We start from the raw sequence: 23,997 nt of genomic DNA, 5'->3' as shown, positions 1-23,997 counted from the left end.
TGCTTAATGTTGTTTAGGCTAGTAGTAGAATAACATGGTGGCTCCCAAACTAGACAAAATTCCAAGTAGAAGTGCCTAGGGGTTTAGCTGATGTCGAACATCTGATTGAAAGCTATATCAAGAAAGACAGGACAACTTTCAATTCATACTGTTCTAGATTGTAAATGATTTCGACTCAATGAAGCCTTCATATTGAAACAAGTATAAGTGCATAGGTCACCTTCTGTCAAAGAGTACAGTCAAAAGATGGATAATAATGTTCATTTGGTCAACTGTTCCAGCTTAACTTAGCTTTGGGTAGTAATAAAAGACGGAAGGAAAGACAATTTTTGATTGAATAGTTTGGCTGCATCATCTTCTTTTCTACATTGCAGGCTAGCCATTGGATAAGACAATCTTCGATTCTTACACTTATCCATCCCATTGAAAAAAAAGCCTTCTTTATTTTTCTTGTTGGAGCTTTTCTTTTTCGGTTCATAGGAGGGCAAAGCCCTTACAAGTGGGGAAAGGGGGATGACGGGGTTAGAACCCACGCCCACAGGTCTTCCTTAATGCCTCTTAACCACTAGGCCAAGACGTGGAAGACTTCTTGATGGAGCTTTGAATGCAGCATAATGTACTTTGTACATCAACTCAAGATCAACCTATACTGTTGTCATCTTATGTAGATCTAAATTGATATAGATGATATTGGGTTGTAAATAATACATAAAATGCTTCTGATACAACTATGTGGAAGTATCATTTGCCTCCTTTTTCATACATCTGCTCCAGGTTTGTTTGTTTTTTTTTTTTTTTTTTCATGCCATAAGATCATGTCACTTAAAAAGTTATAGCACCTTTGAGCAGCAGGTCATTGTCTTGGCCTAACATTTTCTTTCTTTCTGTTTGGACTAGGACGATGATGCCAAAGTGAAGAGAGCATTCCAGACTCTGCTTACATATATAGGAAATGTGGCCAGGAATCCGGATGAGGAGAAATTTAGAAAAATTAGACTGAATAATCAAACTTTCCAGGTAACAAATTGAACCTATAATCATATCACATATTAATTTCAACACTGAAATCAAAAGCATATGCATGATTTTTCATCTATAGATTTAAACTTCGTTGAAACCAAGTATGTGCATGACTGCTTTCTCTCTCTCTCTGTTATGTTTCTGGTTATTTTGGAAGGAAACCCTTCTGTTAGTCTAATGAGGCTGTCCTGCTCATATAGGCATTTATTTTCTGAATCAGTTGCAATAAACTTCTGTACAGTTTATATTTATATGCTCACATCTCATGATTAAATTTGTCAGACTAATTGTGATTCTGGTCTATGTTTGTCACTCTGCTGTATTAACAGGATAGAGTTGGTTCTTTAAAAGGAGGTATCGAGTTCTTCGAGATCTGTGGGTTTGAGAAAGTTTGAGAAAGTTGAAGGGGATCAGTTCCTATATCTATCAAGGAACAAGGTTGACATGCAAGTGCTGAACTCAGCTGGATCTGAGCTGAACTCTGCAACAAACAATCCTTTTTTTGGGGTACTTTAAGTTGAAAACAGATTCATAAACTGTAGAGTGTTCTTTAATTTCTTTTTTATATTTAAAGTTGTCAGGATTTAAATTGTAACTAGAACTAAAAGTGTAGTACTCTAATCAACAGTCAACGCGACTGTTAGCAAATGTTCTTTAATTTCAATCTTAAAAAAAGGTATACGTTTATATATTTTTGGCTTGTTTTCCTTTAATCCTTTGGTTTGTTACCTATGAATTCAACTATAAGACTACAAATGAAAGGGTCACACCTTGCCACCAACTATAAAGAAAAATACTGGCATGACATATTAAAAAAAAAGGGGTTCATTCTTACTAGAGGTGTTACAAAAGCTACAACATGGAATAGACTAAGCCTATTGCCAACACTTGAAATGAAAAGGCTTCGTCTTCTCTTTGAACGAAACTCTTCTCCCGCCAAAACCGACTCTTCCTCCTCCTCTGCCGCTTTCAACAAACCAAAACCTCCCATCTCTCATGGCTCATCATCATCCCAAGATCCTCTCAAAACCCATTTCGCCTCTCTCATCCAATCCTCCAAAACCACCTTCCAACTCCGCCAAATCCACGCCCAAATCCTCCGCCGCAACCTTTCTTCCAGCACCAACCTTACCACCCTCTTAATCTCCACCTCGTCTTCCCTCTATTCCATCCCATATGCCCTCTCCGTTTTCAACCATTTCCACCACAAAAGCATATTCCTTTTCAACGCCCTGATCCGTGGCTTAACGGATAATTCTCATTTCCAATCCTCAATTTCCCATTTTCTTCTCATGTTGAGCCATAGAGTTCGCCCTGATAAGTTGACATACCCTTTTGTGCTCAAATCCGTCGCAGCTTTGGGTCATCGTTGCCTTGGTTTGATCCTTCATGGAAGAATAATCAGATCTGGGGTTGAGTTTGATTCATTCATTCGGGTTTCATTGGTGGAAATGTATGTAAAACTCGAGGAATTGGGTTTTGCGTCGCAAGTGTTTGATGAAAGTCCTGAGAGAAACAAGAGTGGGAGTATATTGTTGTGGAATGTGTTGATTAATGGGTGTTGTAAAATGGGAAATTTGGGGAAAGCTATGGAGCTTTTCGAGGATATGCCTGAGAAGAATAGTGGGTCTTGGAATTGTTTGATAAATGGGTTTATGAGAAATGGGGATTTGGATAAAGCAATGCAGCTTTTTGATGAAATGAAGGAGAAGGATGTGGTTTCTTGGACTACAGTTGTTAATGGGTTTTCTCATAATGGAGATCATCAGAAGGCCTTATCAATGTTTTTTGAGATGCTGCAGGTCGGTTTGAGGCCGAATGATCTTACTCTTGTTTCTGCTCTTTCTGCATGTGCTAAAATTGGCGCACTTGAAGCTGGAGTGCTTATCCATGATTATGTCTCGGGAAATGGTTTTCAGTTGAATAAAGCAATTGGTGCTGCTTTGGTTGATATGTATGCGAAGTGTGGGAATATCCTGTCTGCTAGTAAGGTTTTTGACGAGACAAAAGAGAAGGACATTCTTACCTGGAGTGTCATGATATGGGGTTGGGCAATCCATGGATATTATGAGCAAGCTATCCAATGCTTCAAAAAGATGATGTTTTCAGGTATGGACTTAGTAGCGTTTATTGAGCTTAATTTTCTATTCTAATCTTTCTGAATAAACTCAAACTTGTCATGTTTGCAGGAATAAAACCTGATGGGGTTGTCTTTCTTGCCCTCTTAACTGCATGCTCACATTCTGGGCTAGTAAATCTAGGGCTTAACTTCTTTGACAGCATGAGGCTTGATTACTCCATTGAGCCAACCATGAAGCATTATACATTGGTTGTTGATTTGTTAGGCAGGGCAGGCCGGCTGGATGAAGCAATGAAGTTCATTGAAAGAATGCCTAAAAGTCCTGATTTTGTGACATGGGGAGCACTTTTTTGTGCTTGCAGGGCTCACAAAAATATTAAAATGGCAGAACTAGTGTCACAGAAGCTCCTTCAGCTTGAACCTAAACATCCAGGGAGCTATGTTTTCTTGTCAAATGTTTATGCTGCAGTTGGGAGATGGGAAGATGTGGAGAGAGTAAGAATGTTGATGCAGAACCGAGCTGTTGAAAAGGATCCAGGGTGGAGTTATATTGAAGTTGGTGGACAAGTGCATAGTTTTGTAGCCGGTGATTACGCTCATAAGCATGCAAGAGAAATATACATGAAATTAGAGGAAATAGTGGCTGATGCAAGAGAACAAGGATATATGCCCGAAACTGGGTGGGTACTTCATAACATTGAGGAAGAAGAGAAGGAAGATGCATTGGGAAGTCACAGTGAGAAACTGGCTCTTGCTTTTGCCTTAATCCATTTTTCTCCTGGGACAACCATCAGGATAGTGAAGAACTTAAGAGTATGTGGGGATTGCCATTCTCTGATGAAATATGCTAGTAAGGTGATCCAAAGAGAGATAGTATTGAGAGATATAAAGCGATTCCATCATTTCAAGGATGGGGCCTGCTCATGTGGAGATTATTGGTGAAATGGTAAGTAACAGCAGCATGAATACTCTTTGCTGTCAATAACACTTTATTTTTTTTGCTTGGTATATTTAAATAAGCTAAAACAACACAAAAAAGAAACTTGTTTAGTAGCATGTGTTATGCTTGATCCGATACCAACTTAGTAATTTATGGACTTTTTTCTGCACTACATGATATTTTTCCCGTCTGTTGTGGAAAGAATTGAAGAAATTGGTGCTTACTGGATTGTCATGACACATAGCCATAGGTGATAGGTTAATGGCTCTCTTGGTTGGTATCTTCCATTTGTCAAGGCCCAGCCAAAGTTATACCTTCTACTTGTCTAAAGTCCAAACCTAAAAGCAACATTAATGGACCTTTAGAACTTTGCACATTTCATTACATGAATGATTTCATGTTTCATGCTCAACTTATAAAGTGCATCTTCTCCAAATCCTGTTACTCTTTCAGTTTTCGCAGTCTTTCTCTTTACTGGCTTCTTCAGGTGTTTAGGTGGCTGCATCTCTCAATATCTCATTGATTGCAGAACTTTTGTTTTTCATTTTACCTAAATGGTTGCAATTAAAGTCCCTCTATATTACCATTGATGCCTTTTCTTCTATATGGTAGCTATTCTTTGATGTATGTATTTATTTATTTTGTTCCAGTTTCTTTTATGATCTATACTAGATAGCAGACAGTTTGAAATCTTCAGCCTCTCCTCCATGACATATAGCACTGCAGATGAAGGTGTAATCCTACTTCTAGCTTGGGGTTTACCTTCTATAATGCAGGTACTTCAGGATGACTCAAATTGTATGTGAGCAAGATTCAAGAAATAAATTTAATGCTTGGATTGGGAAAGACAGGCCCTGAATCATGTAATAAACGTTCATCCAAAAAGTCAAAAACATTGAGGAGAAGGTTCAACCATGAGTGGCCCCGCCAAAACGTGTTCGGCCAAACACATTCCAATTATCAAGTACATGTCAAATTCCACAACTGTGAATTTGAACTGGGGTAAATCCTATATCTAACTCTAGTTATCATCTATCTTGATTGGTTTTCTAATATTTCAAGTGAATACTAGGGGGAAATCTTGGGTTAAATTCTCTACTTAATCTGTTCTTGAGAATAGATGACATCAATTCATAAAGATAACAGGGTCCATCTAAGAGGTAGTAATGGATGTTTGGTGCATATTTAAGTCTGATTATGTAATGGCTAAATAAATTGTGTCATTCTCTTGTTTGCAGGTGACCATATCCTCTAGTATGCCTTGTGGAAAGAAGTATTCTTGCAACTAAATCAACTGTAACTGACCCTAACCAATGAGCCTTGGAGCATTTCATATCTTGCCATGGTGAAATTGAGGCTCAACTCTTCGGTGGTACTATTATTATAATCCTCTTACTCACTTTCCAATTGGTTAAAGCACAAAGATAAAGCATAAACAACATTTTTAGGATTTGATATTTAAGGTTCAATTATCTTTGTGGTAGCTTAAAAGTTGAAACATAATAAAAATACTTGGATTTGATCTCTGTTCAGCTTTTCAATTTTTGTATAGTATCCATATTCTAAGCATATTTAACCGATATGGGTACGAAAGTAAACTTAAAAAAAATTGATCATACCCATGTCGGATATATACTCTTGTATCCAGCACTTCCTCTGAGTTCAAGTAACGTAGGATTTGATGATCCCAAGCCTGTCAATTTACCATAGCATTACAGCATGAAAATTGGAGTTTTTTCAATTATGTTACAGACCAAACAAGATTGTAGGAATCTCACTGAAGCTCATGGCAATCATTGATATGAAGCTAGAGCAGAACCAAAGTCCAAACCAATGAATGCAATCTTTTACATCATCAAAGGACCCAAAACTCAACCAAAAGAACATAGATTCACTTTCTTTTGAAAAAAAATTGATACATACCCAATCAGTGTCCCACTTCTCCTTTAAGAAATGTAATAATATAAAACATGATGAATAAAAAGGTTGTATTGTCAAAAACTACATAAAACCGAAGAATCATGGGGCCATGATTTCTGTGTCTGTGCGGCTGCAAACATAAAACAACCTGATAATTTCAAAAGCAACAGCTAATGTGAGGATCGGATGTCTTACTTTTTGCTTGTTATGAAACTCTTTGGTTTCTGGATTTTTCATATGGCTTAGACATTAAAGTGTCTGTCTAGCTGTCTGCATATTGTGGGAACCAAGGGATTTCTCTAGGTGCTTAGTAATCAGTCGAGGTAAATTCTGTTGATATAATTTTTAATGTAACTTGGCTCAATAATAAATTTTAAACTTCAAAGCGTAATTTGAATCTTTTTTAAGTGTTAATTTTAGGTTAGATTGAAAATAATATAAAAAATATTTTAATTCAATTGAATTTAATTTGATTATCATTTATTTGTTCGAGTCAGGGATTTAAGGTTTTAGTTTGAAATTTAAAACAATCATTGTAAATACTACTATACTTTAATTTTGCACAAGTAGGATACATTTATAATACATAATGAATTAGGTTTGTATTTTAAATATGTTAAAAAATTTTTAAGAAAATTATAACATATAGGTCAGAAATTCGTCATTTTCTCGTTGGCCCTTGACCTTCTCTCTCTCACCGCGCTGTCACTCCATCTTTTGTTTCACCTCTCTACGAAGGAGAAGGGAAAGAGAAGAAACGAGAGAAAAAAAATTTCAAGTTTTCGACTCCGAAATCAGTCCCCCAAACATTGTTCAACTTCACACACCCAATTTTCAAAACCTATTTTTACAAATTTCTCAAATTTATTTTTAATTTATAGAAGGAGAAAATCTCGATACCAATCTTGAAATGGTGAGGAAGAAAGTACCTGATTGGCTCAACAGTTCGCTCTGGTCCACACCTCCCAGCGACGATCGCCTCCACCGCTACTCCCCTTCTCCCACCTCCACCACAACAACCTCCTCCGCTGCCGTTTCCCAGCCGACTGTTCAGCCTCCGGTTCCAGTGCCTTCTCCCCCAGTAGTCTCAAAACCTCAGTCCACTCCCACTCCTCCGAAATCCGAAATCAGAGATCCAGTTAATAGAAATAGTAACAACAATAGCAATGATAATGATCAAAACGGTGGTTCTTCTCCCGTTTCTCCCGATGATATCTCTCGCCAGGCTCAGCTCTTGGCCGAGGTTTTTAACTGATTCTCCTTTTTTAATTGATTTTCTTGTTCTTTTTTTAAAATTTTTAGATTTTTTTTGTCAGTTATCAAAGAAAGTAGTAAATATGCGGGAGTTGCGAAGGATTGCCTCGCAGGGGATTCCTGATGGTGCAGGAATCAGGTCTACTGTGTGGAAGGTTGTTGCCTTTTTTCCTTTTTGCGGTTTGGTTGATGAGAAATTTGAAAAATATGGAAATTCCGTATTTCTAGTCTTTGGATCGAATGAATTGTTTTGTTTGATGTATTTCAAATTTGTCTTTTTGTTTTTAATTATACTGAGATAGTGGTTGTTTGGTTGTTGTGGCAGTTGTTATTAGGGTATTTACCGCCTGATCGTGGGCAGTGGTTGTGTGAATTACCTAAGAAAAGGTCTCAGTACAGGCATTTTAAGGAAGAGCTCTTAATGAATCCTGTAAGTCTTTTTCTTTATCTTTTGCTTGTTAAAATAGTGGATGACTGAGTGCATTTCTATGACTTTGTACATTAAGTTCAAGTAAGTATGATGAGATTGGTTTCTTTAGTTAATGCTAATGTAAAATTTTAGCAGTATTTTTAAAGCATGAAGTGGATAAGATTTGAAACAAAACTGATATTGGTAGATAGCTAGAACATGGAACTGACTATGTTAATAAGGGGAAAAGTGTAGTTTAGCCCTCTCTTGATGGCTGTAAAGTACTGCAATTACTTTCACTCCTCTAGTTCATTGTGTTTCTCCTAACAACAAAATGACTTAGCTTGAGCATTATGCTTATTTTATTTAATTTTTTTCATTTTTTGCATTATCAGCCAGAAAAGTAGTGTTATCTTGTGTGGTTGCTGTCTTTATCTTCCTTTTGCTGCAAGAGTTTTGGATTTCTGAATGTTTCTGTGGCTAGTCAGTCAGAAATCACAAGGAGGCTGGAGAAGTCCATGGGTTGTGACAAAGATGAGTCAAAACCTGAAAGCAGGGGTATGCTGTCAAGATCACAAATAACTCATGGAGAGCATCCTTTGAGCCTTGGGAAAAGTAGCATCTGGAATCAATTCTTTCAGGTATCTTGTTAGGCTCATTTGAAAATCAGCATCATAGAAGGAAAAACAACAGCATCTAAACTTCTTATTGATAACATGTCCTAACCAAAGTCAAATGAGAAAAAAATACCAGGCTGCTCAACCAACTCGTTTTCGGTCAATGCTTAGTTGAGAGTACATGAGCTGAGTATTATTTGTGTTTTTATAGTAATGTATACATGACAGCAATGTAGGGGAGTTCTGATTGTCAATTATTAATAGAATCTGTCATTGACTTTTGTAATCTCTAGTACTTACAGTTTTCCTGATTTTACTAGCATTCAGAAAACAGGCTTTTCCCCTTTGTTTGCTTGGCCTTCTTAGTCATGTTGTTGATGAGCCCAATTATTTGAAATTTCTTCTTTTGAAGTTCTAGATAGAAGGGCTTAAGTGAGTGGATTTTAATAAGCATTTTACTTATAACTTATAAGCATAGTTTTTATTGATCTCAAAACTTTTTTGTGGGGTATATTCATAGGACTCAGAAATCATAGAACAGATTGACCGAGATGTGAAGCGCACTCATCCTGACATGCACTTCTTCTCTGGGGATTCGCAGCTTGCAAAATCTAATCAGGCATATATCTTCTTCATTCTTTTATTCTGTCATGCAATTTTATTGTTGCACTCTTTTTGAATTGAGTTTTCATATGAATTGGATTCATTTCTGACTTATATATACCTTGCTTATTCAGGATGCACTGAGAAACATATTAATTGTATTTGCCAAGTTAAATCCAGGTATAAGATATGTTCAAGGGATGAATGAAATCTTGGCACCTCTATTTTATGTATTCAGAAATGACCCTGATGAGGAAATGGCGGTGAGATCTCATTATCTTCCCAATACGGTTTTTTTGTATTAAAATCTCTAACATGCTTATATTTTGTTTTTAACAATATCTCACACTTTTGGCAACATTATCTAAATAGAATAATTTATTAAGGTATAAAGAACATGATTCAGTGTCTGTTTGGTATCATTGCCATTTGTACCTTTGTGTTTGTGTTGTTCTTGTGGGTGCCACTTTTTTTTTTTTTTGCAAAAAAAGAAACACAACATACAAAGCTGCAGTGATTGTTTTGAATTTTACGTATTGAATATGGAAGCAAGTTTTAGAGAAAGTTATAAACAAGAAAATATTCTCAAAAATGAAGGACTGAGAAAATGAACGTTTAGATGTGCGATGAGGAGTCTTTACAGCTCAGGATGTCCAAGCTTCCTGGTTTGAATCATTAAAGTAAATATCCTTGGCTCTATTATTTGGATTAATTTTTTCTCAGTGTAAAGTTGTTGCTGGAACCAAAAAAGGGTGTTTTGCATCTGGAACCTCCCTCTTTGCTCAGCTTTGAGACATACATTTCTTTCATCCATTTAAGTTCTCGGCAAGCTAGCTTGCCAGTTTCTTTCTTGTTATTTCTGTCTGCAACTCCATTGCCACCATTTTCTTGTCCCCAAAAACTCATGGAGAGAACTTTCAAATAGATATGTTGCTTGTGGAAAACAAAATATGTTGATGTTCTTTTATCATTTTTGACTTAGTTGACACATGTAAGTCAGAAATTTGTATGTGCACAAAACCATCTGGAGTATATATGTCAACAGATAGCCATAGACCAATTACATGGCCAATAACCATTGCAAAAATAACTTAGATGAATTCCTTTGTTATTATGATCAAAGTATGGTTAAGAGTAATGTTTTGCTATGCTTTATTATTTTTTTCATCATTTTCCATATTTAAGTCTTGCAGGCTGCTGCTGAAGCCGACACATTCTTTTGTTTCGTTGAGTTACTGAGTGGATTCCGTGATCATTTCTGCCAGCAACTTGACAACAGCAATGTGGGTATTCGTTCCACAATTACGAGGTTGTCACAGCTTCTGAAGGAGCATGATGAAGAGCTTTGGCGTCATTTAGAGGTCACAACTAAAGTAAGATATCATTGCAAAATTTAAACTTCTTGTAGTAAATAGGTCCCATCTTTCCATATGTTTCTTGTCATATTTTGTTTCCTGACTCATGCTTGCCTCTTATCACTAACCCCACCTCCTGTACAATTCCATCCCCCTTTCCCCCGTCCTTTCTTCCCTTCTTGCCACGGAAATTAGTTCACTTAAATGCTAACTTCTGTGTGTAAATATCACAGGTTAACCCCCAGTTTTACGCATTTAGGTGGATTACTCTACTCTTGACACAGGAATTCAATTTTGCAGACAGCCTTCACATCTGGGACACGCTTCTAAGTGACCCTGAAGGTCCTCTGGTATGATTGCAATTTTAACCTCTCCCTCTCTAGATCTTTACTTGAAGTTTGTTAGCAGCTTATTGGACAAAGTATTCCAATTATTATTGTTTTTATTTAAGTCATTGGGGAAATTAGAGGGAGAAGATGAGTGATGCCTGGGTGTGTGCGATAAGTTGCTGGCTACTGCCATGTCAAGGGGTGGTTAGCCATATATCTAGATTTACTTCCGGGATAGTGCAGCTAGGACATGAACTTTCATCATGTGATTTATTTCATGATCCAACTTATGCAATGGTATTATGCATTTGTATGATTATTTTGATATATTTAAATTAGTATATGTTTTTGGCTATATATTTATGATGACAATCCTGTGACGATATTTGAAGTGTTGGCTCTAAGGAATGGTTAGTCTTTTGAAATTGGTTTGAATGTTGTTGGGCTGATGGCTTCCAAATGTACCTAATTTGGTAATTAGACTCTTGACTGTTTACATGGTACCTCAGGTTTACATTGATTTAAAGTTACATTGGTCAAATACACTTGATTACAGAAGCTTGGGATGTTTACTAGTTATTCTAAAGCAAACATACATGTACTTGCAGGAGACATTGCTTCGAGTGTGCTGTGCGATGCTGATTCTCGTTCGAAGGCGCCTGCTAGCCGGGGATTTTACTTCCAATCTTAAGCTACTCCAAAGCTATCCCTCAACAAATATCAGCCATTTGCTCTATGTTGCAAACAAGTTGCGCACACAAGCCTCGGGCTAAAGCTTATTAACCACGCAATTGTCTCTTTTCATCTTTTGTCCCCCTTTGACCCTTTTCCTTTGGTTTCAGAAAAAATAGTGATTGTAAATTGGTGGGTGTAAATTGGTTGGGAGTTACAGCTAACATGCGGGGAGAACATTTCTCTCTATTTCTGTTTCATTACATTGTTTTCTGGAAGTAAAGTTATGTCGTATTTGTTTTATTCAGGATTTGATTTTGCGGTGAAAGATTTTGTTTTTGAAACGTTACATTTACTTCTTATTTTGAGACAGTGGTGGTTTTATGAAAATCTTATTTAGTATAAATTTAATGTATAAAAATAATTTGTCAACTGTTAGAACTTGAATCATAAATTCAGAGGTTTCATGTTCAATTCTTGAATGATGGAGATAGAACCATAAAATGTGAGTTGACTGACTCTTTCGTTTAGTTTACATAACATTAGAGTTAACATGTTGTGGATTCATACAAGTTTTATATATATATATATATATATATATATATATGATGTTTTTTTCAGTCAAGTAAGTGTAAGCCAAATGTTTTTACTTTTAGTTCTTTAATTCATGGATTTTGCGGCATTAGCCAGTGGGACGAAGCCTAAAGCTTATTAGCTGACATGGTTAATAGAGGAGTTCTCCAAACGTGTAAACCTTCAATTTTCTAATGGCTCCTCTTTGCAATGATGGGATGATCCAAGAAGCCAATTCTTTATTCAATTTAATGCCTCAACGCATAAAGCATTATCTTTATTCAATTTAAGGCCTAAAGCCATAAAGCCTAATGCTGTAATCAATGGATGGTTGATACGAACGGTAAGAAGAGTGTACTCTTCCATTTGTTGTTTAAATTCAAATCCGTTGGATGTGAGAAGTAATTTTCATGAATATCCTAAATCTATTGTAAATAAACCTATGAATTGAGCAAAGTTCAAAAGCCCCCTTTTCGCTTAATAAAAGAAAAAATCCCTAGAGATGTGGCTTATACCATGCTAATTTACACCTATTGCAAGTCTGGTGAACGAAGGCAGGCCACAAAGTTCTTGGAGAGCATGATTGCTTCTGGAGTTTTACCAGACGTTGTCACTTTTAACTCCATGATAGATATTTTATGCAAGGAAAGATGGTAAAGGCATTTGACTTTATTGAATTGGCGTTGAAACCAAGAATTGTCACCTACAACACTTTAATTCAAGGATTTTTCCATTCAAGCCAACGGAAAGAAACTAACTTTCAGCTCTTTAGTATATGCTCTTTGTAAAGAAAGGAGAAGTGCAGAAGCCATAGAAGTATAGCTAGTAGCAGAGAGGTCTAAAACCTGTTGTCAAGACTTACAACTCTTTAATAAATGTATTATGCCTTTCAGGAGGACAATGGACTGAAGCATCCTCTTTCCCCTCAAGATCTTTCAGGTCAATCAGTTGTCACAAAATAACAGAGGTTTTTTTTTTTTTTTCTTTGGCAGAAAAATTGAGTGCTAGAGTTCAGTAGTAAAACATGATATCATTTGTAGTAAATACCTTCTCAACTTGGTTCATGTGCTCCTATGACATGTCAGTGTAGTCCTTTGACATGTCAATTTGTTCCTATGACATGTCAGTGTAGTCCAAATTGCAAGAATAAAACCTGCACAACCAAACGATCTTTTAGCATCTCCTGGAAAGTCTTCAGAAATTAATTAGCTGTTCTATCTATTCAAAGTGGTTTAAGTAGAACAACTTTCCTTTTTAGCTTCTGTGCTCACTTTAATTTTCCCTGGATGTATTGTCAAAACTGATAAAATACTATAAGACACACATTGAAAACTCTAGGAATTATTTATGGACCAACTAAAATTACTTCAATGCTGCATTAAGAAACAGATATCAGTTATGAAGATTACCTGAACAGCTGAACAAGGCCAGACAAGCCAATTCCTTTCTCTGGTTTCTAGAAAGATATATACCATTGCAAAAGTCAAACAAAATTCTCATCTTTCTGTCCTACTTGTCAAATTTTTTTCCACCAAGGCTTCAAGGTCACTAGTCACTTCATTCTCCAACCGACTGTCTAACATTTCCAAAACATTATCTGGTGGGCATTTGTCAGCAGGATTTTTAGGTGACACTTGACAGAAGCATTCTGGCCAAGAATTTGTATAAAAAGATTCAGGTGGCACCCGCTTGTGAGGTCTACCAAAGTTTGTTTTAAGCATGACACGCCTAACAGCTTGCTCAAAACCAGCAGTCCTTCCATTCTCTCGATCAATGAATATTGGAGCAAGACCTTTTCTGTCAGGTCTAATTGTAGTGCGAAAACCATAATAGAGCCGGTGACCTAGTAGGTTGTTGGCAAAGTTGCTTGGTCCATCATATGTTGGCATAAAAATGTCAGAAAGAAGACAGACCATGTAATCAACAGCAGAACCCAACAAACCCTGGGAGTTTGTGGCTAGTTCCTCCAAAGAGTCTACAGAACTGTGATTCTCAAGGCGAGGGAAAAGAGCTCGAAATGGTTTCATGAAACGCTCACCACCAAATAATTCACCAGCAGCTAGGTATATCCGGGTAGAATTGTCAAATCCCATAGCATGCAAGACAAGACCAACCTGCAGTTCAAACAGTAATATAAATAAATATATATATAAGCACCATCTCTCTCTTGCCACTCTCTGTGTAAGTAGAGAGAGAAAGAGAGAGAAACCATTGGAGGAATGATTAACAAGATATGCTACCTCCTCTGGAGTTAGTGGGCATTTCCCAATGGCCCTTCTTTCTTCGTAGACAAGTCTTTTCTCTGCAAAATTTTCCTTTCTATACTTCTTCAATATACTTTGCTCTTCTGGGTTAAATATATCAAAGCACCTGCAAACCATTCAAGCCAATCAAACAATTAATGTCTTCATGCATATCAAAACATATATTACATCAACCTATGTGTTTTTTGTCAATATAATATGGATTCATGAAGTAGATAAGATAGGTCACAATGGATCCAAAAATACTGAAAAATGGATGTATTACTCTAAATTGTCAGTAAAAGCACTGAACAAGATACTGGATATTTCTTCTTGCGTCAAGCAAAATGCATCAGCCTGAAAAAGGAAGGGGGTAGGGGGGAGGGAATGGATACACAGCATTTAAAACAGAAAATATTACTTTGCAGAACTATTGACCAGAATTTCTTCATCCTTAGCATAAAACTTAACAGATTGTACATGGTTATAGAACAAAATTCCTAAATTTGTCTATTTTTAAAGCAATAATAATCATTTCAACCAACAGTATCCAAATGTTTGAACAACAGATGAAATTTATGTGCGCACTGTCCTAGCAGTCTCATGTGTTTTAGAAAAAAACCCATATCTTACATTTCTTAAACTTACAGCTAAAGCTATTCACACACAAAACCCAAGCAAAAGTGATTTGCATACCCCACAACCTATGGCAGCTGACAATGAAGTAAGTTAGATATAATTAGATAAGAAAAAGAATATACCCAGCGAATGCCAGCATATCCATCTCAAAACGAAGATGTATCGACATGAAATGACCTTGTGCACGGAGTTTATCAACTATTGACTCACTTAACTTCATAATATTTGGCTTGAACCTTAAAGCATGATAATTAACTCTACACCTCAACCGTTGATACTCAGGATTGTCTATTTCTTCAGCAAGACGATGTGAAAATGGAGTTAAATAAATAGCACCATGTTCCTGCATTTTCTCAAGAGCAACTGTTGTATACCAACTGATAGGAGCATCCCTAGGGGGGCGCAGCTAAATGAATAGAGAAAGAAGCAAAAACATAGAAAACACATAAGCTTCAACAACTTCTAAAGAACTTAAAATTATTTGCATAATTAATAATTATAATTATTGTCACCAATATTTCACCTGATACGCTTTTATCTTCTTGGTTTTACCATTCTTACGAATTGCAGGTATGCTTTCCACAATTCGTACATCATACTTCAGTGTCTGGATAAAATTCTCAACGTCATAGATACCTTGGAAACCACTGGAGAAATAAAGATGGTATCAGTACATTTAATTGCAAAAGATCCACCAGAAACATAGACAACTGGCCTCAATGAAGTGGGAAACACATTCCATATAATACACGTGTATCTTTCTAGTTCTTTGTTAGGCAGCTGAACAATTAATGCTCTGTAACGAAAGCAAAAAAAACATAAAATATGCTTGCAGCAAATTGATCTCTAAAGAGCTTTGTCCTACTGGTGGTTCAAGTTTAGGGAGAAGCAACAGTGAAAAACATTCTACTAGAAATGATATTAATTAAAGAACTAATTCAAAAACATCAGTTAGTGAAAATTTCTAATATGCAAAAGAAAAAAAAAATGATTGCTTGAGTAAATCATACATTAATTATCACTAAAGAATGGAGAATTCAATCAGATATCAGTGAGAAAGCTCCTCAAAGATAAAACACATATTCTTAACCACAAAATACATAAAAAAATTTTAGAACTTAATGATTCAAGTCATCCAAGAAATTTGTAGTTTTATGGGCAAGCACATATTCTTGCTGGATCTTCCAAACTGCTAGTGATTCTCTTCCTAATAATGATCAGAATTCTTAGTCTAGTAGCCATTTCACCCAATAAACTAAGAGATGATAAATACAAAAAATTCTGAGTAACTTCCATTCAACTACAGCCAGGAGCCAACTTTAACTCTAATAAATTGAAATGAAGATGACTCAACTTAGGTTGACCAACCAAATAAACACAAGCTTGCTGAAACCATAGCAAGTTCATTTGGAAGAGTACCAAAGGGAGGAAGTCACCCATGCCCCAGAAAACAGATTAGAAAAGCTAAATCCATGCAGCATACAAAAATCTTCACAACCATGCAGAGGAAAATATCACAATCAGTCACAAACTTTAATAATCTTCTATTAGCCTTTCTGAGCTACCAAATGCAAGAAATCAGAATTTCCCTCACTAAAGTATGGCTTCAAACTGTGGAAGGAAAAACGCATATGACAAATTAATATCCTAAAATTCTACTCTAGAATTGCCAACCCAATTAAGTGTTTGTACTAATTATTATAAAAGTTTTAAACTTCTATCTGAAAATTTTCCATTTAAAATCTGTTTTAATAATAATGAAATTACTCTGCTTCTGTTATAGAAGAGTAACCAGTTAATTTCAAATAAATTGACAAAAAGACAAGACTACCTGTCATCATGCCAAAAGGAGTTGGCATCCAACTCAGGCAGTACGAGAGTTGCATTCATAATTCGTGCAGCAAGAACCGCATTACAGATCTAGAACACCAAAAAAGGTCAACTTACTATTTTATTTCAAATACACCATTGAAGCATTATCACCACAATCTAACTCTAGTTTAAACTTAGGTAATGATTCATAAGCCTTTTTAGGTACACTAAAAATATAAAATAAAACATAAACATAAAAACTCAAGCTGGCTTGCACCCATTTAATTTTCATGGAAGAAGCCAATTAACAGAATATTTCAGACTAGAGTTTATGGAAAAAGTTCAAGACAAACTGCACTGCGTTGCTGATTCAGACCACCGTTGCAACGAACTCGAAGATAACCATTAGTTTCCCTTGGAGGAGCTGCCAGAATATGACAATCAGAGTTCTAAGAAACTTCCATCTTTAGCAAAAATCAACTTGAACAGATTTGTTTTTCTTTGAGAAAGTTATGAGTAGTTACGGGGCCAATCAGATCGTGGAGCAGATGATGGCCTCCATCCACCAGAGTTGGCACTTTCCCAAAGTTCTTCTGCATTGATCTGAATAAACATATCAGAAGAAAGGATGGTCAAAGGTTAGACTGATCAATAATGTTGACCAACCACTAAAACTAGAAAAGGGTGAGTAAACCTAATCACTAGCTCAGCCTCAGCTTACACATGCCTGCAGTTCAAATTAATATAACAACCAGTCTCATGCACAAATATCTGAGTACAGAGCACCTCATATATTATGCTTATTTCAAAACATTCCCTATGAAGGTAAAAAAGGCCTATCAATAAATCTGGATAGAGGAACCATGCATAAAAACACATAAAGTCTTTGAAAACTGACAAATGAGCCTCTTGGAGTTAACCCACATGATCCTTTCACCATACAAATTAGCATAAGGCCAGATTAAAGCAATAGATAAAGCATTTCTACTTTGATGCATTTTCATGCAATTAATAGGTCAATGCATAGATTACAAAAACCAAATAAGAGATTATCGAATACCGACCAAATGAAATGGTTTTCACATGAATCAAACAAGAGATTGTCCTATAGGATCTATTGAGCATTAGCATTATTAAATACTCGTTCATCCAATAAACTTAGCTACCAATTACAACAAACAAGTCATCTTAATCGCATTTCTACCTTTTAAGTCTTAACAATCAGATAACAAAAGCAATCCGCATATTGTAATTAAACTGCAGAGTTAAAGCTCAAAACACGCAAATTTAATCACTAAGCCACAGGTCAAATTAAAACGACGAAGCTCCAATTTACTACAATTTAACTCATTAGATTTCTAACTAATAACAAAACTAATGAATCACAATCATTATTACATTTAAAATTCTCTTTTCCTTTTCCTAGCATTTTCTCAGAAAACAAACAAACACCAAAATCCACAATCCAGAAATCGGGACGATCAGATTCTAGCTATTACTACTAACCACAGAAGGCTCAAGAGATCCGCGATTTCCGCTAATTGTAGCCGAAAACAAAAGCGAAAGCGTGCAGATCAAAAGTACTACAACGGCAATCATTAGCTTGGCGTAAATCCCCGTTGCTCCTCCTCCTTGCTTCCCATGCTGCCTATGCTGCCCCGACCTGCAAAACAAAGGCTTCAAGAAAATGGCTGTTTGGTTCAATGGAAAAGGAAAGAAAATAAATCGACTAGTTTGTTTACCTCCGCATAATTAGGAGAGGAAAAGGAAAAGTGTTACTAGATCTGAAGATTTTAGAGATTATGGTGTTTTGGGTTGGGTTTTAGTTGCTCTGCATTTGAGAGTGCGAAATTAGTAAAAAAAAAGAAAATTTTAAATTTAAAAAATAAAATAACAACAAGAGTGTTGTAAACTGCAGTGTAGTTTTCGAAAAGGGCAAGATGTGATGGGCGGTTGTTGGGTTGCGATCATTTCTTCGGCTGGGCTTCAGCTTCGTTTAATGGCCGGGTATGGTTTTTTCCCATGCTCAATTTTTTTTATAAAAAGAAGATAAAATCAGTGAAGAAATTACATACGATAAATTTAAATTTATTAAATTTTATTTGAAATTATTATATTAATTAATTAAATTAAATATTTAATTTAATTCAATTTTTTTAACCATATCCAAGTTCTAAAAATGTAAAGTTGAAGGTTTTTTTTTTTTCTTCCATCTTTTTTGGAAGCCATCCAATCAAAGGAAGACTTGAAAGCATAGATGAATAAAAAGGGAAAAAAAATTTTAAATTTATACTTCATTGCCATAAATTTTTGGAATTTATATACTCCTTTTTTTTATGTATAGAAAAAATGAAACAACTTGAAATTAACATGCATCTTTGAACAATAAATAAAATATGTAAGCCCCTCTTCAACAAGCCGACCTTAGCTCAGTTGGTAGAGCGGAGGACTGTAGTTGGTTAAAACCCACAGCTAATCCTTAGGTCGCTGGTTCGAATCCGGCAGGTCGGATTTTTTAATCCTATCTATATATATATATATATATATATATATATATTTTGCAATTTTGGTTATATTGTTTTCTCAAAGGAGAGGAAGATTTCATTGGCAAAACAAAATTTTCTTCGTTAATGCATTCAGCAAAACAAACATTCAGTCAAAGACTCAAAGCAACGCCAAATTCAACTACAAACAACCAGTTAAAAAGTCGTTTCGTTTTATCATCAGCTGCTTAAATCCACGAAAAAGAAAAAAAAATGGTAAGAACACCGAATTTTACCTTTCTTTACTTCAACTCTGTTTGGTTGCCTAGAAAGTAAACAAAAATCAATAACTAAGCTCCGGATCTCAGTAAGTAGTAGCTCAATTACATTACGTTTTACTTTTCTTATAGAAGAAGAAAAAGATCAGTTTCTTTTTTTTTTTTTTGTCTGTGTTTTCCTTGAATTTTTTTTATTGTCTTGGATCCAATTGCTTGATTTTTGTCTTTTTTAGGCTTTTTTTTAAATGTAATTAACTGTATATTGGAATAGATTATGTATTTTATTCCATAGGCTTAATGAATCTTTTTAGTAATTCTTCTTACTGAATGTATACAAAAAAATATAGGCAAACACATTGAGGCTGTATTTGACTTGCATAGGGAACGCTCCTGAGGCTGCCATGTGTCTCCAGTTATGCAAACTCAAAAGCTTTAATCTGAATTTAATTAATTCCTACTGAGTATCCATAGAAAAATAGTAATGGTTGAAATTTAAGTTTTGATTCTTCTGAATTTGTTTGAATAGATTTTGTGATTGTTATCTGATTGAATTTGAAGGGTCATATGATTTTCGTGTTAGATTTCGTATTTGTGGCTGTTGGAATGGCTTGGAAAAGGAGATATAGTCATTGGATTTTTGTTTGGCATCATGCTGTGATTAAGAGCTGAGGATTTAATGTAATCACTAAACAGAATTGGGAATGGTTAGAGATGTATAAGATGTTTGTCATGTTTCCAAATATTAGTTTAGAAAATGATGGATAAATTTGTTGCTGCCAACGACTAATATGGTTCGTTGGGAGCTCTTTGATTCACAACTGTCGGATCTTCGTAGTCTTTCTGAGGGAGGATAATGGCTGCCAATGACTAATATGGTTCATTGGGAGCTCTTTTGATTCACAACTATCGGATCTTCAAAGTCTTTCTGAGGGTGGATAATGGATAGAGGAGGAGGTTTGTCCTAAGATTTTCAATGCATGCGTGCAGTTTCTACATCTTCACAAATTTCAAAGCTATGCCAACCTATATTTGTGTTCTAGATTATTTTTGGTTAATAATTTGAAAATCTTTTAGTTGTTCTAATGCTTTTGGATGTCTTTTTCGCCTATTCTGATAATTTATCTTGACTTTAGTTACTTGGTGTTATTAATCTTTACAAACTGTGGTTTTCCTTTGAATAACTATATCCGTAATGAAAGACGTATTTCAATTAAATGTGTTGGCCTGGGAAAGACTTTCGTTTGTCAAAATTCTTTTTACGTGATATATATGCTCATTAAATCTTACTCTCTTATTCGCAGGCTGTTTGCAGAATTTTCCTAGTTGAGAGGCATAATAAGCCAGAAGTTAACTAAAGTATGTATATTCATTTCAGTTTCATCTCTAATTTCTTATTTTAGAATTTGACATATTCTGATTGGATAAGTAAATGAAAAGAAAGTGATCAAAGAACTAACAAGGTGTGGAAAAATTAATAAGAAACGCAAATAATTGTTGCTTCTTGCATTGTCTTGTTGGTGTGGAATTGTGTTATCATTCTATAATTATCATAGACCAGTCTTAACTGATTTGGCTTGTTAGTTATGCTTTTAGATTTAATTGGCAAGTTCTTCCTCGAATTGACAAGGTCTTGGTTGAATTTGCCATTCATAGATTTTATTTTTTTTTTTTACTTTTTTTAAAAAAAACTAGTACTACTATCATGGTGTAGGAGCTCCAGTTATTTTTTATTCATGCTAGCTAAATAAGCTCTCTGGTCCTTTTGGGATGATTTTCAAATTCTGAGATGCAGGCATTGCATCAAGTCTTTGAGGCCATTCATGTATACAAGCCTTTTATCATGTTGTTCTGTTCTTGCAACTCTCTTATCTCATCTTTTTCTTTAGACTGCAGTGTTCCCTCGCCTCCCCAAGACACTGGCCTCTTTGGAAAATTCTAGTTTCTTCTTTTCTGCAACAAAATTTTCAGCAAGGGGACTGCATGGACATTTGCCAAGCATATTAATGGTTTCCACTCCTCATCTTTGTTTCTTTATTTATTTTACAAGATATTTTAAGCATTTGAAGCTTTTGATCTGCTCATTTATGCATGACTTGATAGTAATTCATATGATACTATCTCCATTTTGATAACCAGTTCGCAAGTGTACTGAATGATACCTCAAAAGAAATTTAGTGAAAAACTTTATAATTTGATTGAAATATTTTAAGCTCAGGTAATATTATATATGCTAACAATCAAAGTGGAAAAATTACCTCTCTGATCTAACTGTGAAAACTTTCATGTCCTGCAGCACTGCATTCTACGCTTCTGGACAAACTTTTCAATATTTTTCTTTTTCATATTTTGCAGGACAAGCCCTGAACTTCTGCTAAATCCTGTATGAGTCATCTTCTTGACTTAAAGAGACATCAGAATATTATTCCTTCTTTTTTTAACCTAAAATTGTTATGTCTTATATATATATATATATATATATTATTGAAGAATGGAGAAATTAAAAATTTTTAATCTTTGGATAAAAATGCATGCCTTTACTTTGATATGAAAAGTATACCCTATTTGGTGTTTCATTTTAATTCTTTGCTCATCTTTACTCCAGGATGATCCTCTTTTTTACCATTTGCTTTCGCTTTATAACAAATGAAAATTGCAAGGAAGCAAAAGGAAACACTACTAGTAAAGAAGCAAAAACAAACAATATAAAGCAGGTAGCAAAAGCAACAATGAAATGGAGCCTTATTATGTGTTTTCTGCATTTTGTCACTGTTAAATTTTTAGGCTACTTTGGGCTCTGCATGCAGAAGGTATGAGACATGAATCCACCTAGCATGGAATTTGTGTTTTTTTCTGTCAATCACTTAATTTCTTTAGGTACTTCTAACAAGTTGTTTTTGAGCTTGGAGGATTGAAAAATGTAACTTGGACAAACTAAGCCTGGATTTTGCATTTTTTTAAAAATTATGAACCCATAGGAGTTTTACATTACTAAATCAAGGGTTACGTCTCAAGTAAGCCTCCGCACTTGACATTTGCCACAGACACCTTTCATCATGCAATCCAGTGATGGGGTGTAACGTCAAGATACATGCATATGTGCCAGTAAATGTGTGATTTTATGGTTTCCGGTAGACATGATTTTATGTGATTTAATTGGTAAAATTAGAAAATGGCTAGTTAGTTGTTCAGTTCTCCCCTTTTAAACTTTTTTATGTTACTGGTCATGGATCTTTTCAATATGACAATTTGCCATTGCAGCTTTTGATATGTCGAAATGAGGCTGAAAAATGCTTAATAGAAACATCTATCAATTCAGTCCAGATAAGCCTCAAGGTGAATATAAATAACCTTTCCCTGGATGTTTCTTTTGTCTGGCAGAGGTAATTGCTGCAAAGAGGATCTGTTTTGTTTGAATGTTTTTCTTGCTTTTAGATTAAATAAACAGCATCACATGCATGATGCTGATGGGTATCTTCTATTTAAGATAAACCATTTGGCCCCTTTTTCTTTTTTTTCCCCCCAAATTAATTGGTATGTTCTATTGCCCTGGGTTGTCAGTCCACATTTGTGGATGATTTCAGTTTCTACTTGGTTCAACCATCGAAATCTATGTGTTGTGTTACCAGAGAGAAATTTTCTTCCAGGTTGAGACAAACTATTTGGGAGGAAATATCTCCTATTTTTCTTCTCCTAGTCATTTAATATAAAAACAGGAATCTGTTGTTCAACAATCTGAACTGCTCATGTCATAGGATTATGTCTTCTCTTCTCTACTCAATTTGTACCTAGAATTCAAGCTCAATATGTTTTTGTATCATCCTTACCTATTCCTCAACTTTTCTTCCTCTATATTACCAACTGATTTAAATATATGATAATTAGATTTGATACCACATCCCTCAATTCTAAAACTCATTTTTAGCAAAACCGTATTAGTGCTAAGCCCTCTATAAACCCCCTTACATCTTCCCTTAAGAAACAAACCTAAATCTTTACTCTTAGCTGCCATTGAACTCCGGTACATATCTTCTGATTTATGGACACTGTTTTGCCATCCAAAACTGAATTTAACTATAATTTCTGGCTTTTCTTCTATTAGAACTGACCTTAGAACCAAAATGCTTGTCAACGTTTTCATCATGGATGAATCTTCTATTTCCATACAGCTCCATGCAGGGCCTGATTTGCTGGATGGGTTTTAAATAAATTGATTCCTGGCCTAGCACTATTCTACTTATTACTGTATAAACACATTTAGAGTTTAGGGTTTAGGTTCAACTTTATAAGTTCTAACTCCTATCTTTTGTCTGTTGCATATCCTTGTCATTCCATGTAGCATGTTTATATTGATTACCCTTGAAACAATTTCTTGGCTAAATCTCAGGATATAGATGAAGAGATAAGTGAATTGAAAATGTTCGTGAATACACGGGAGAGGCAGGTGGCTACAGAGTTTTTGAAGCAATTTATCTAACATTTTGAAGATTTATTACATCTGAATGAATTTGGCTCCGGCAAATCCTTTAGAACAACACATAGATGTGAGAGTCCATGATTTGGCCATAAGCTGCATTTGCCAAGATTGTAATCCTTCTTCAATCAGTAGTCATTGTCAAGCATATAGATCAAACAAGACGAATTCCTTCATTACATGCTTTATGTTCATATATGTACCATGTTAATGTACAACATCTGTAGAATTTTTGAAAGTATGGAACCGACAGACTGGAATTTGGTAAGTTGAGCGTTCTTATTTCTGGGAAAATTTAG

At 35.3% G+C, this 23,997-nt stretch overlaps 3 protein-coding genes, 1 long non-coding RNA gene and 1 other non-coding gene across 14 annotated transcripts; 4 read left to right on the top strand and 1 right to left on the bottom strand.

Annotated features, from left to right (window-relative positions):
* The first annotated feature begins 1,774 nt into the window (after positions 1 to 1,774).
* Positions 1,775 to 5,566, top strand: LOC111307856 (pentatricopeptide repeat-containing protein At1g04840-like). Of its 5 annotated transcripts, none has more exons than XM_089751877.1 (4): positions 1,775 to 3,129; positions 3,210 to 4,046; positions 4,759 to 5,042; positions 5,279 to 5,566. In XM_089751877.1, exons 1-2 carry the CDS (start codon positions 1,776 to 1,778, stop codon positions 4,040 to 4,042), a joined length of 2,187 nt encoding a protein of 728 aa, XP_089608003.1. In that variant the 5' UTR covers position 1,775; the 3' UTR covers positions 4,043 to 4,046; positions 4,759 to 5,042; positions 5,279 to 5,566. The 5 variants fall into 5 exon arrangements, with proteins under 5 accessions (XP_089608003.1, XP_089608000.1, XP_089607999.1 ...); XM_089751874.1 differs by having other exon boundaries at positions 1,776 to 3,129; positions 4,713 to 5,042; XM_089751873.1 differs by having other exon boundaries at positions 1,776 to 3,129; positions 4,691 to 5,042.
* A 1,060-nt stretch (positions 5,567 to 6,626) lies between these two features.
* LOC111307858 (uncharacterized) lies at positions 6,627 to 11,502 on the top strand. Of its 3 annotated transcripts, none has more exons than XM_022906156.2 (9): positions 6,627 to 7,203; positions 7,277 to 7,369; positions 7,540 to 7,644; positions 8,112 to 8,264; positions 8,761 to 8,859; positions 8,978 to 9,106; positions 10,109 to 10,216; positions 10,432 to 10,548; positions 11,136 to 11,502. In XM_022906156.2, exons 1-9 carry the CDS (start codon positions 6,871 to 6,873, stop codon positions 11,298 to 11,300), a joined length of 1,302 nt encoding a protein of 433 aa, XP_022761891.1. In that variant the 5' UTR covers positions 6,627 to 6,870; the 3' UTR covers positions 11,301 to 11,502. The 3 variants fall into 3 exon arrangements, with proteins under 3 accessions (XP_022761891.1, XP_022761890.1, XP_022761893.1); XM_022906155.2 differs by having other exon boundaries at positions 6,630 to 7,203; positions 10,037 to 10,216; XM_022906158.2 differs by lacking the exon at positions 8,112 to 8,264 and having other exon boundaries at positions 6,630 to 7,203; positions 10,037 to 10,216.
* Positions 11,503 to 12,421: 919 nt separating this feature from the next.
* On the bottom strand, positions 12,422 to 18,518 carry LOC111307855 (O-fucosyltransferase 1-like). Of its 4 annotated transcripts, none has more exons than XR_002692214.2 (10): positions 18,209 to 18,517; positions 17,973 to 18,129; positions 16,991 to 17,069; positions 16,820 to 16,890; positions 16,486 to 16,574; positions 15,178 to 15,301; positions 14,777 to 15,060; positions 14,013 to 14,142; positions 13,182 to 13,886; positions 12,422 to 13,083 (listed from the first exon to the last, which is right to left on the bottom strand). XR_002692214.2 is itself a non-coding variant. In XM_022906149.2 (9 exons), exons 1-9 carry the CDS (start codon positions 18,214 to 18,216, stop codon positions 13,269 to 13,271), a joined length of 1,560 nt encoding a protein of 519 aa, XP_022761884.2. In that variant the 5' UTR covers positions 18,217 to 18,518; the 3' UTR covers positions 12,422 to 13,268. The 4 variants fall into 4 exon arrangements, 1 of the variants encoding a protein (XP_022761884.2); XR_002692215.2 differs by having other exon boundaries at positions 12,422 to 13,072; XR_002692216.2 differs by having other exon boundaries at positions 12,422 to 12,925.
* Positions 18,519 to 18,884: 366 nt separating this feature from the next.
* On the top strand, positions 18,885 to 18,977 carry TRNAY-GUA (transfer RNA tyrosine (anticodon GUA)). Its single transcript has 2 exons — positions 18,885 to 18,921; positions 18,942 to 18,977. It is a non-coding gene; the product is annotated as a tRNA-Tyr (tRNA).
* A 1,996-nt stretch (positions 18,978 to 20,973) lies between these two features.
* On the top strand, positions 20,974 to 23,983 carry LOC149512511 (uncharacterized). Its single transcript, XR_016331913.1, has 4 exons — positions 20,974 to 21,049; positions 21,580 to 21,607; positions 22,486 to 22,560; positions 23,612 to 23,983. It is a non-coding gene; the product is annotated as an uncharacterized LOC149512511 (long non-coding RNA).
* The last annotated feature ends 14 nt before the right edge of the window (positions 23,984 to 23,997 follow it).

This window comes from Durio zibethinus, chromosome 22 (genome assembly GCF_047325235.1).
Source record: "Durio zibethinus cultivar Kanyao isolate XHJ-2024 chromosome 22, ASM4732523v1, whole genome shotgun sequence".
Lineage (NCBI taxonomy): Eukaryota > Viridiplantae > Streptophyta > Magnoliopsida > Malvales > Malvaceae > Durio > Durio zibethinus.
Note: the sequence above shows the minus strand (reverse complement) of the source record. Positions and strands in the feature narration are given on the sequence as shown.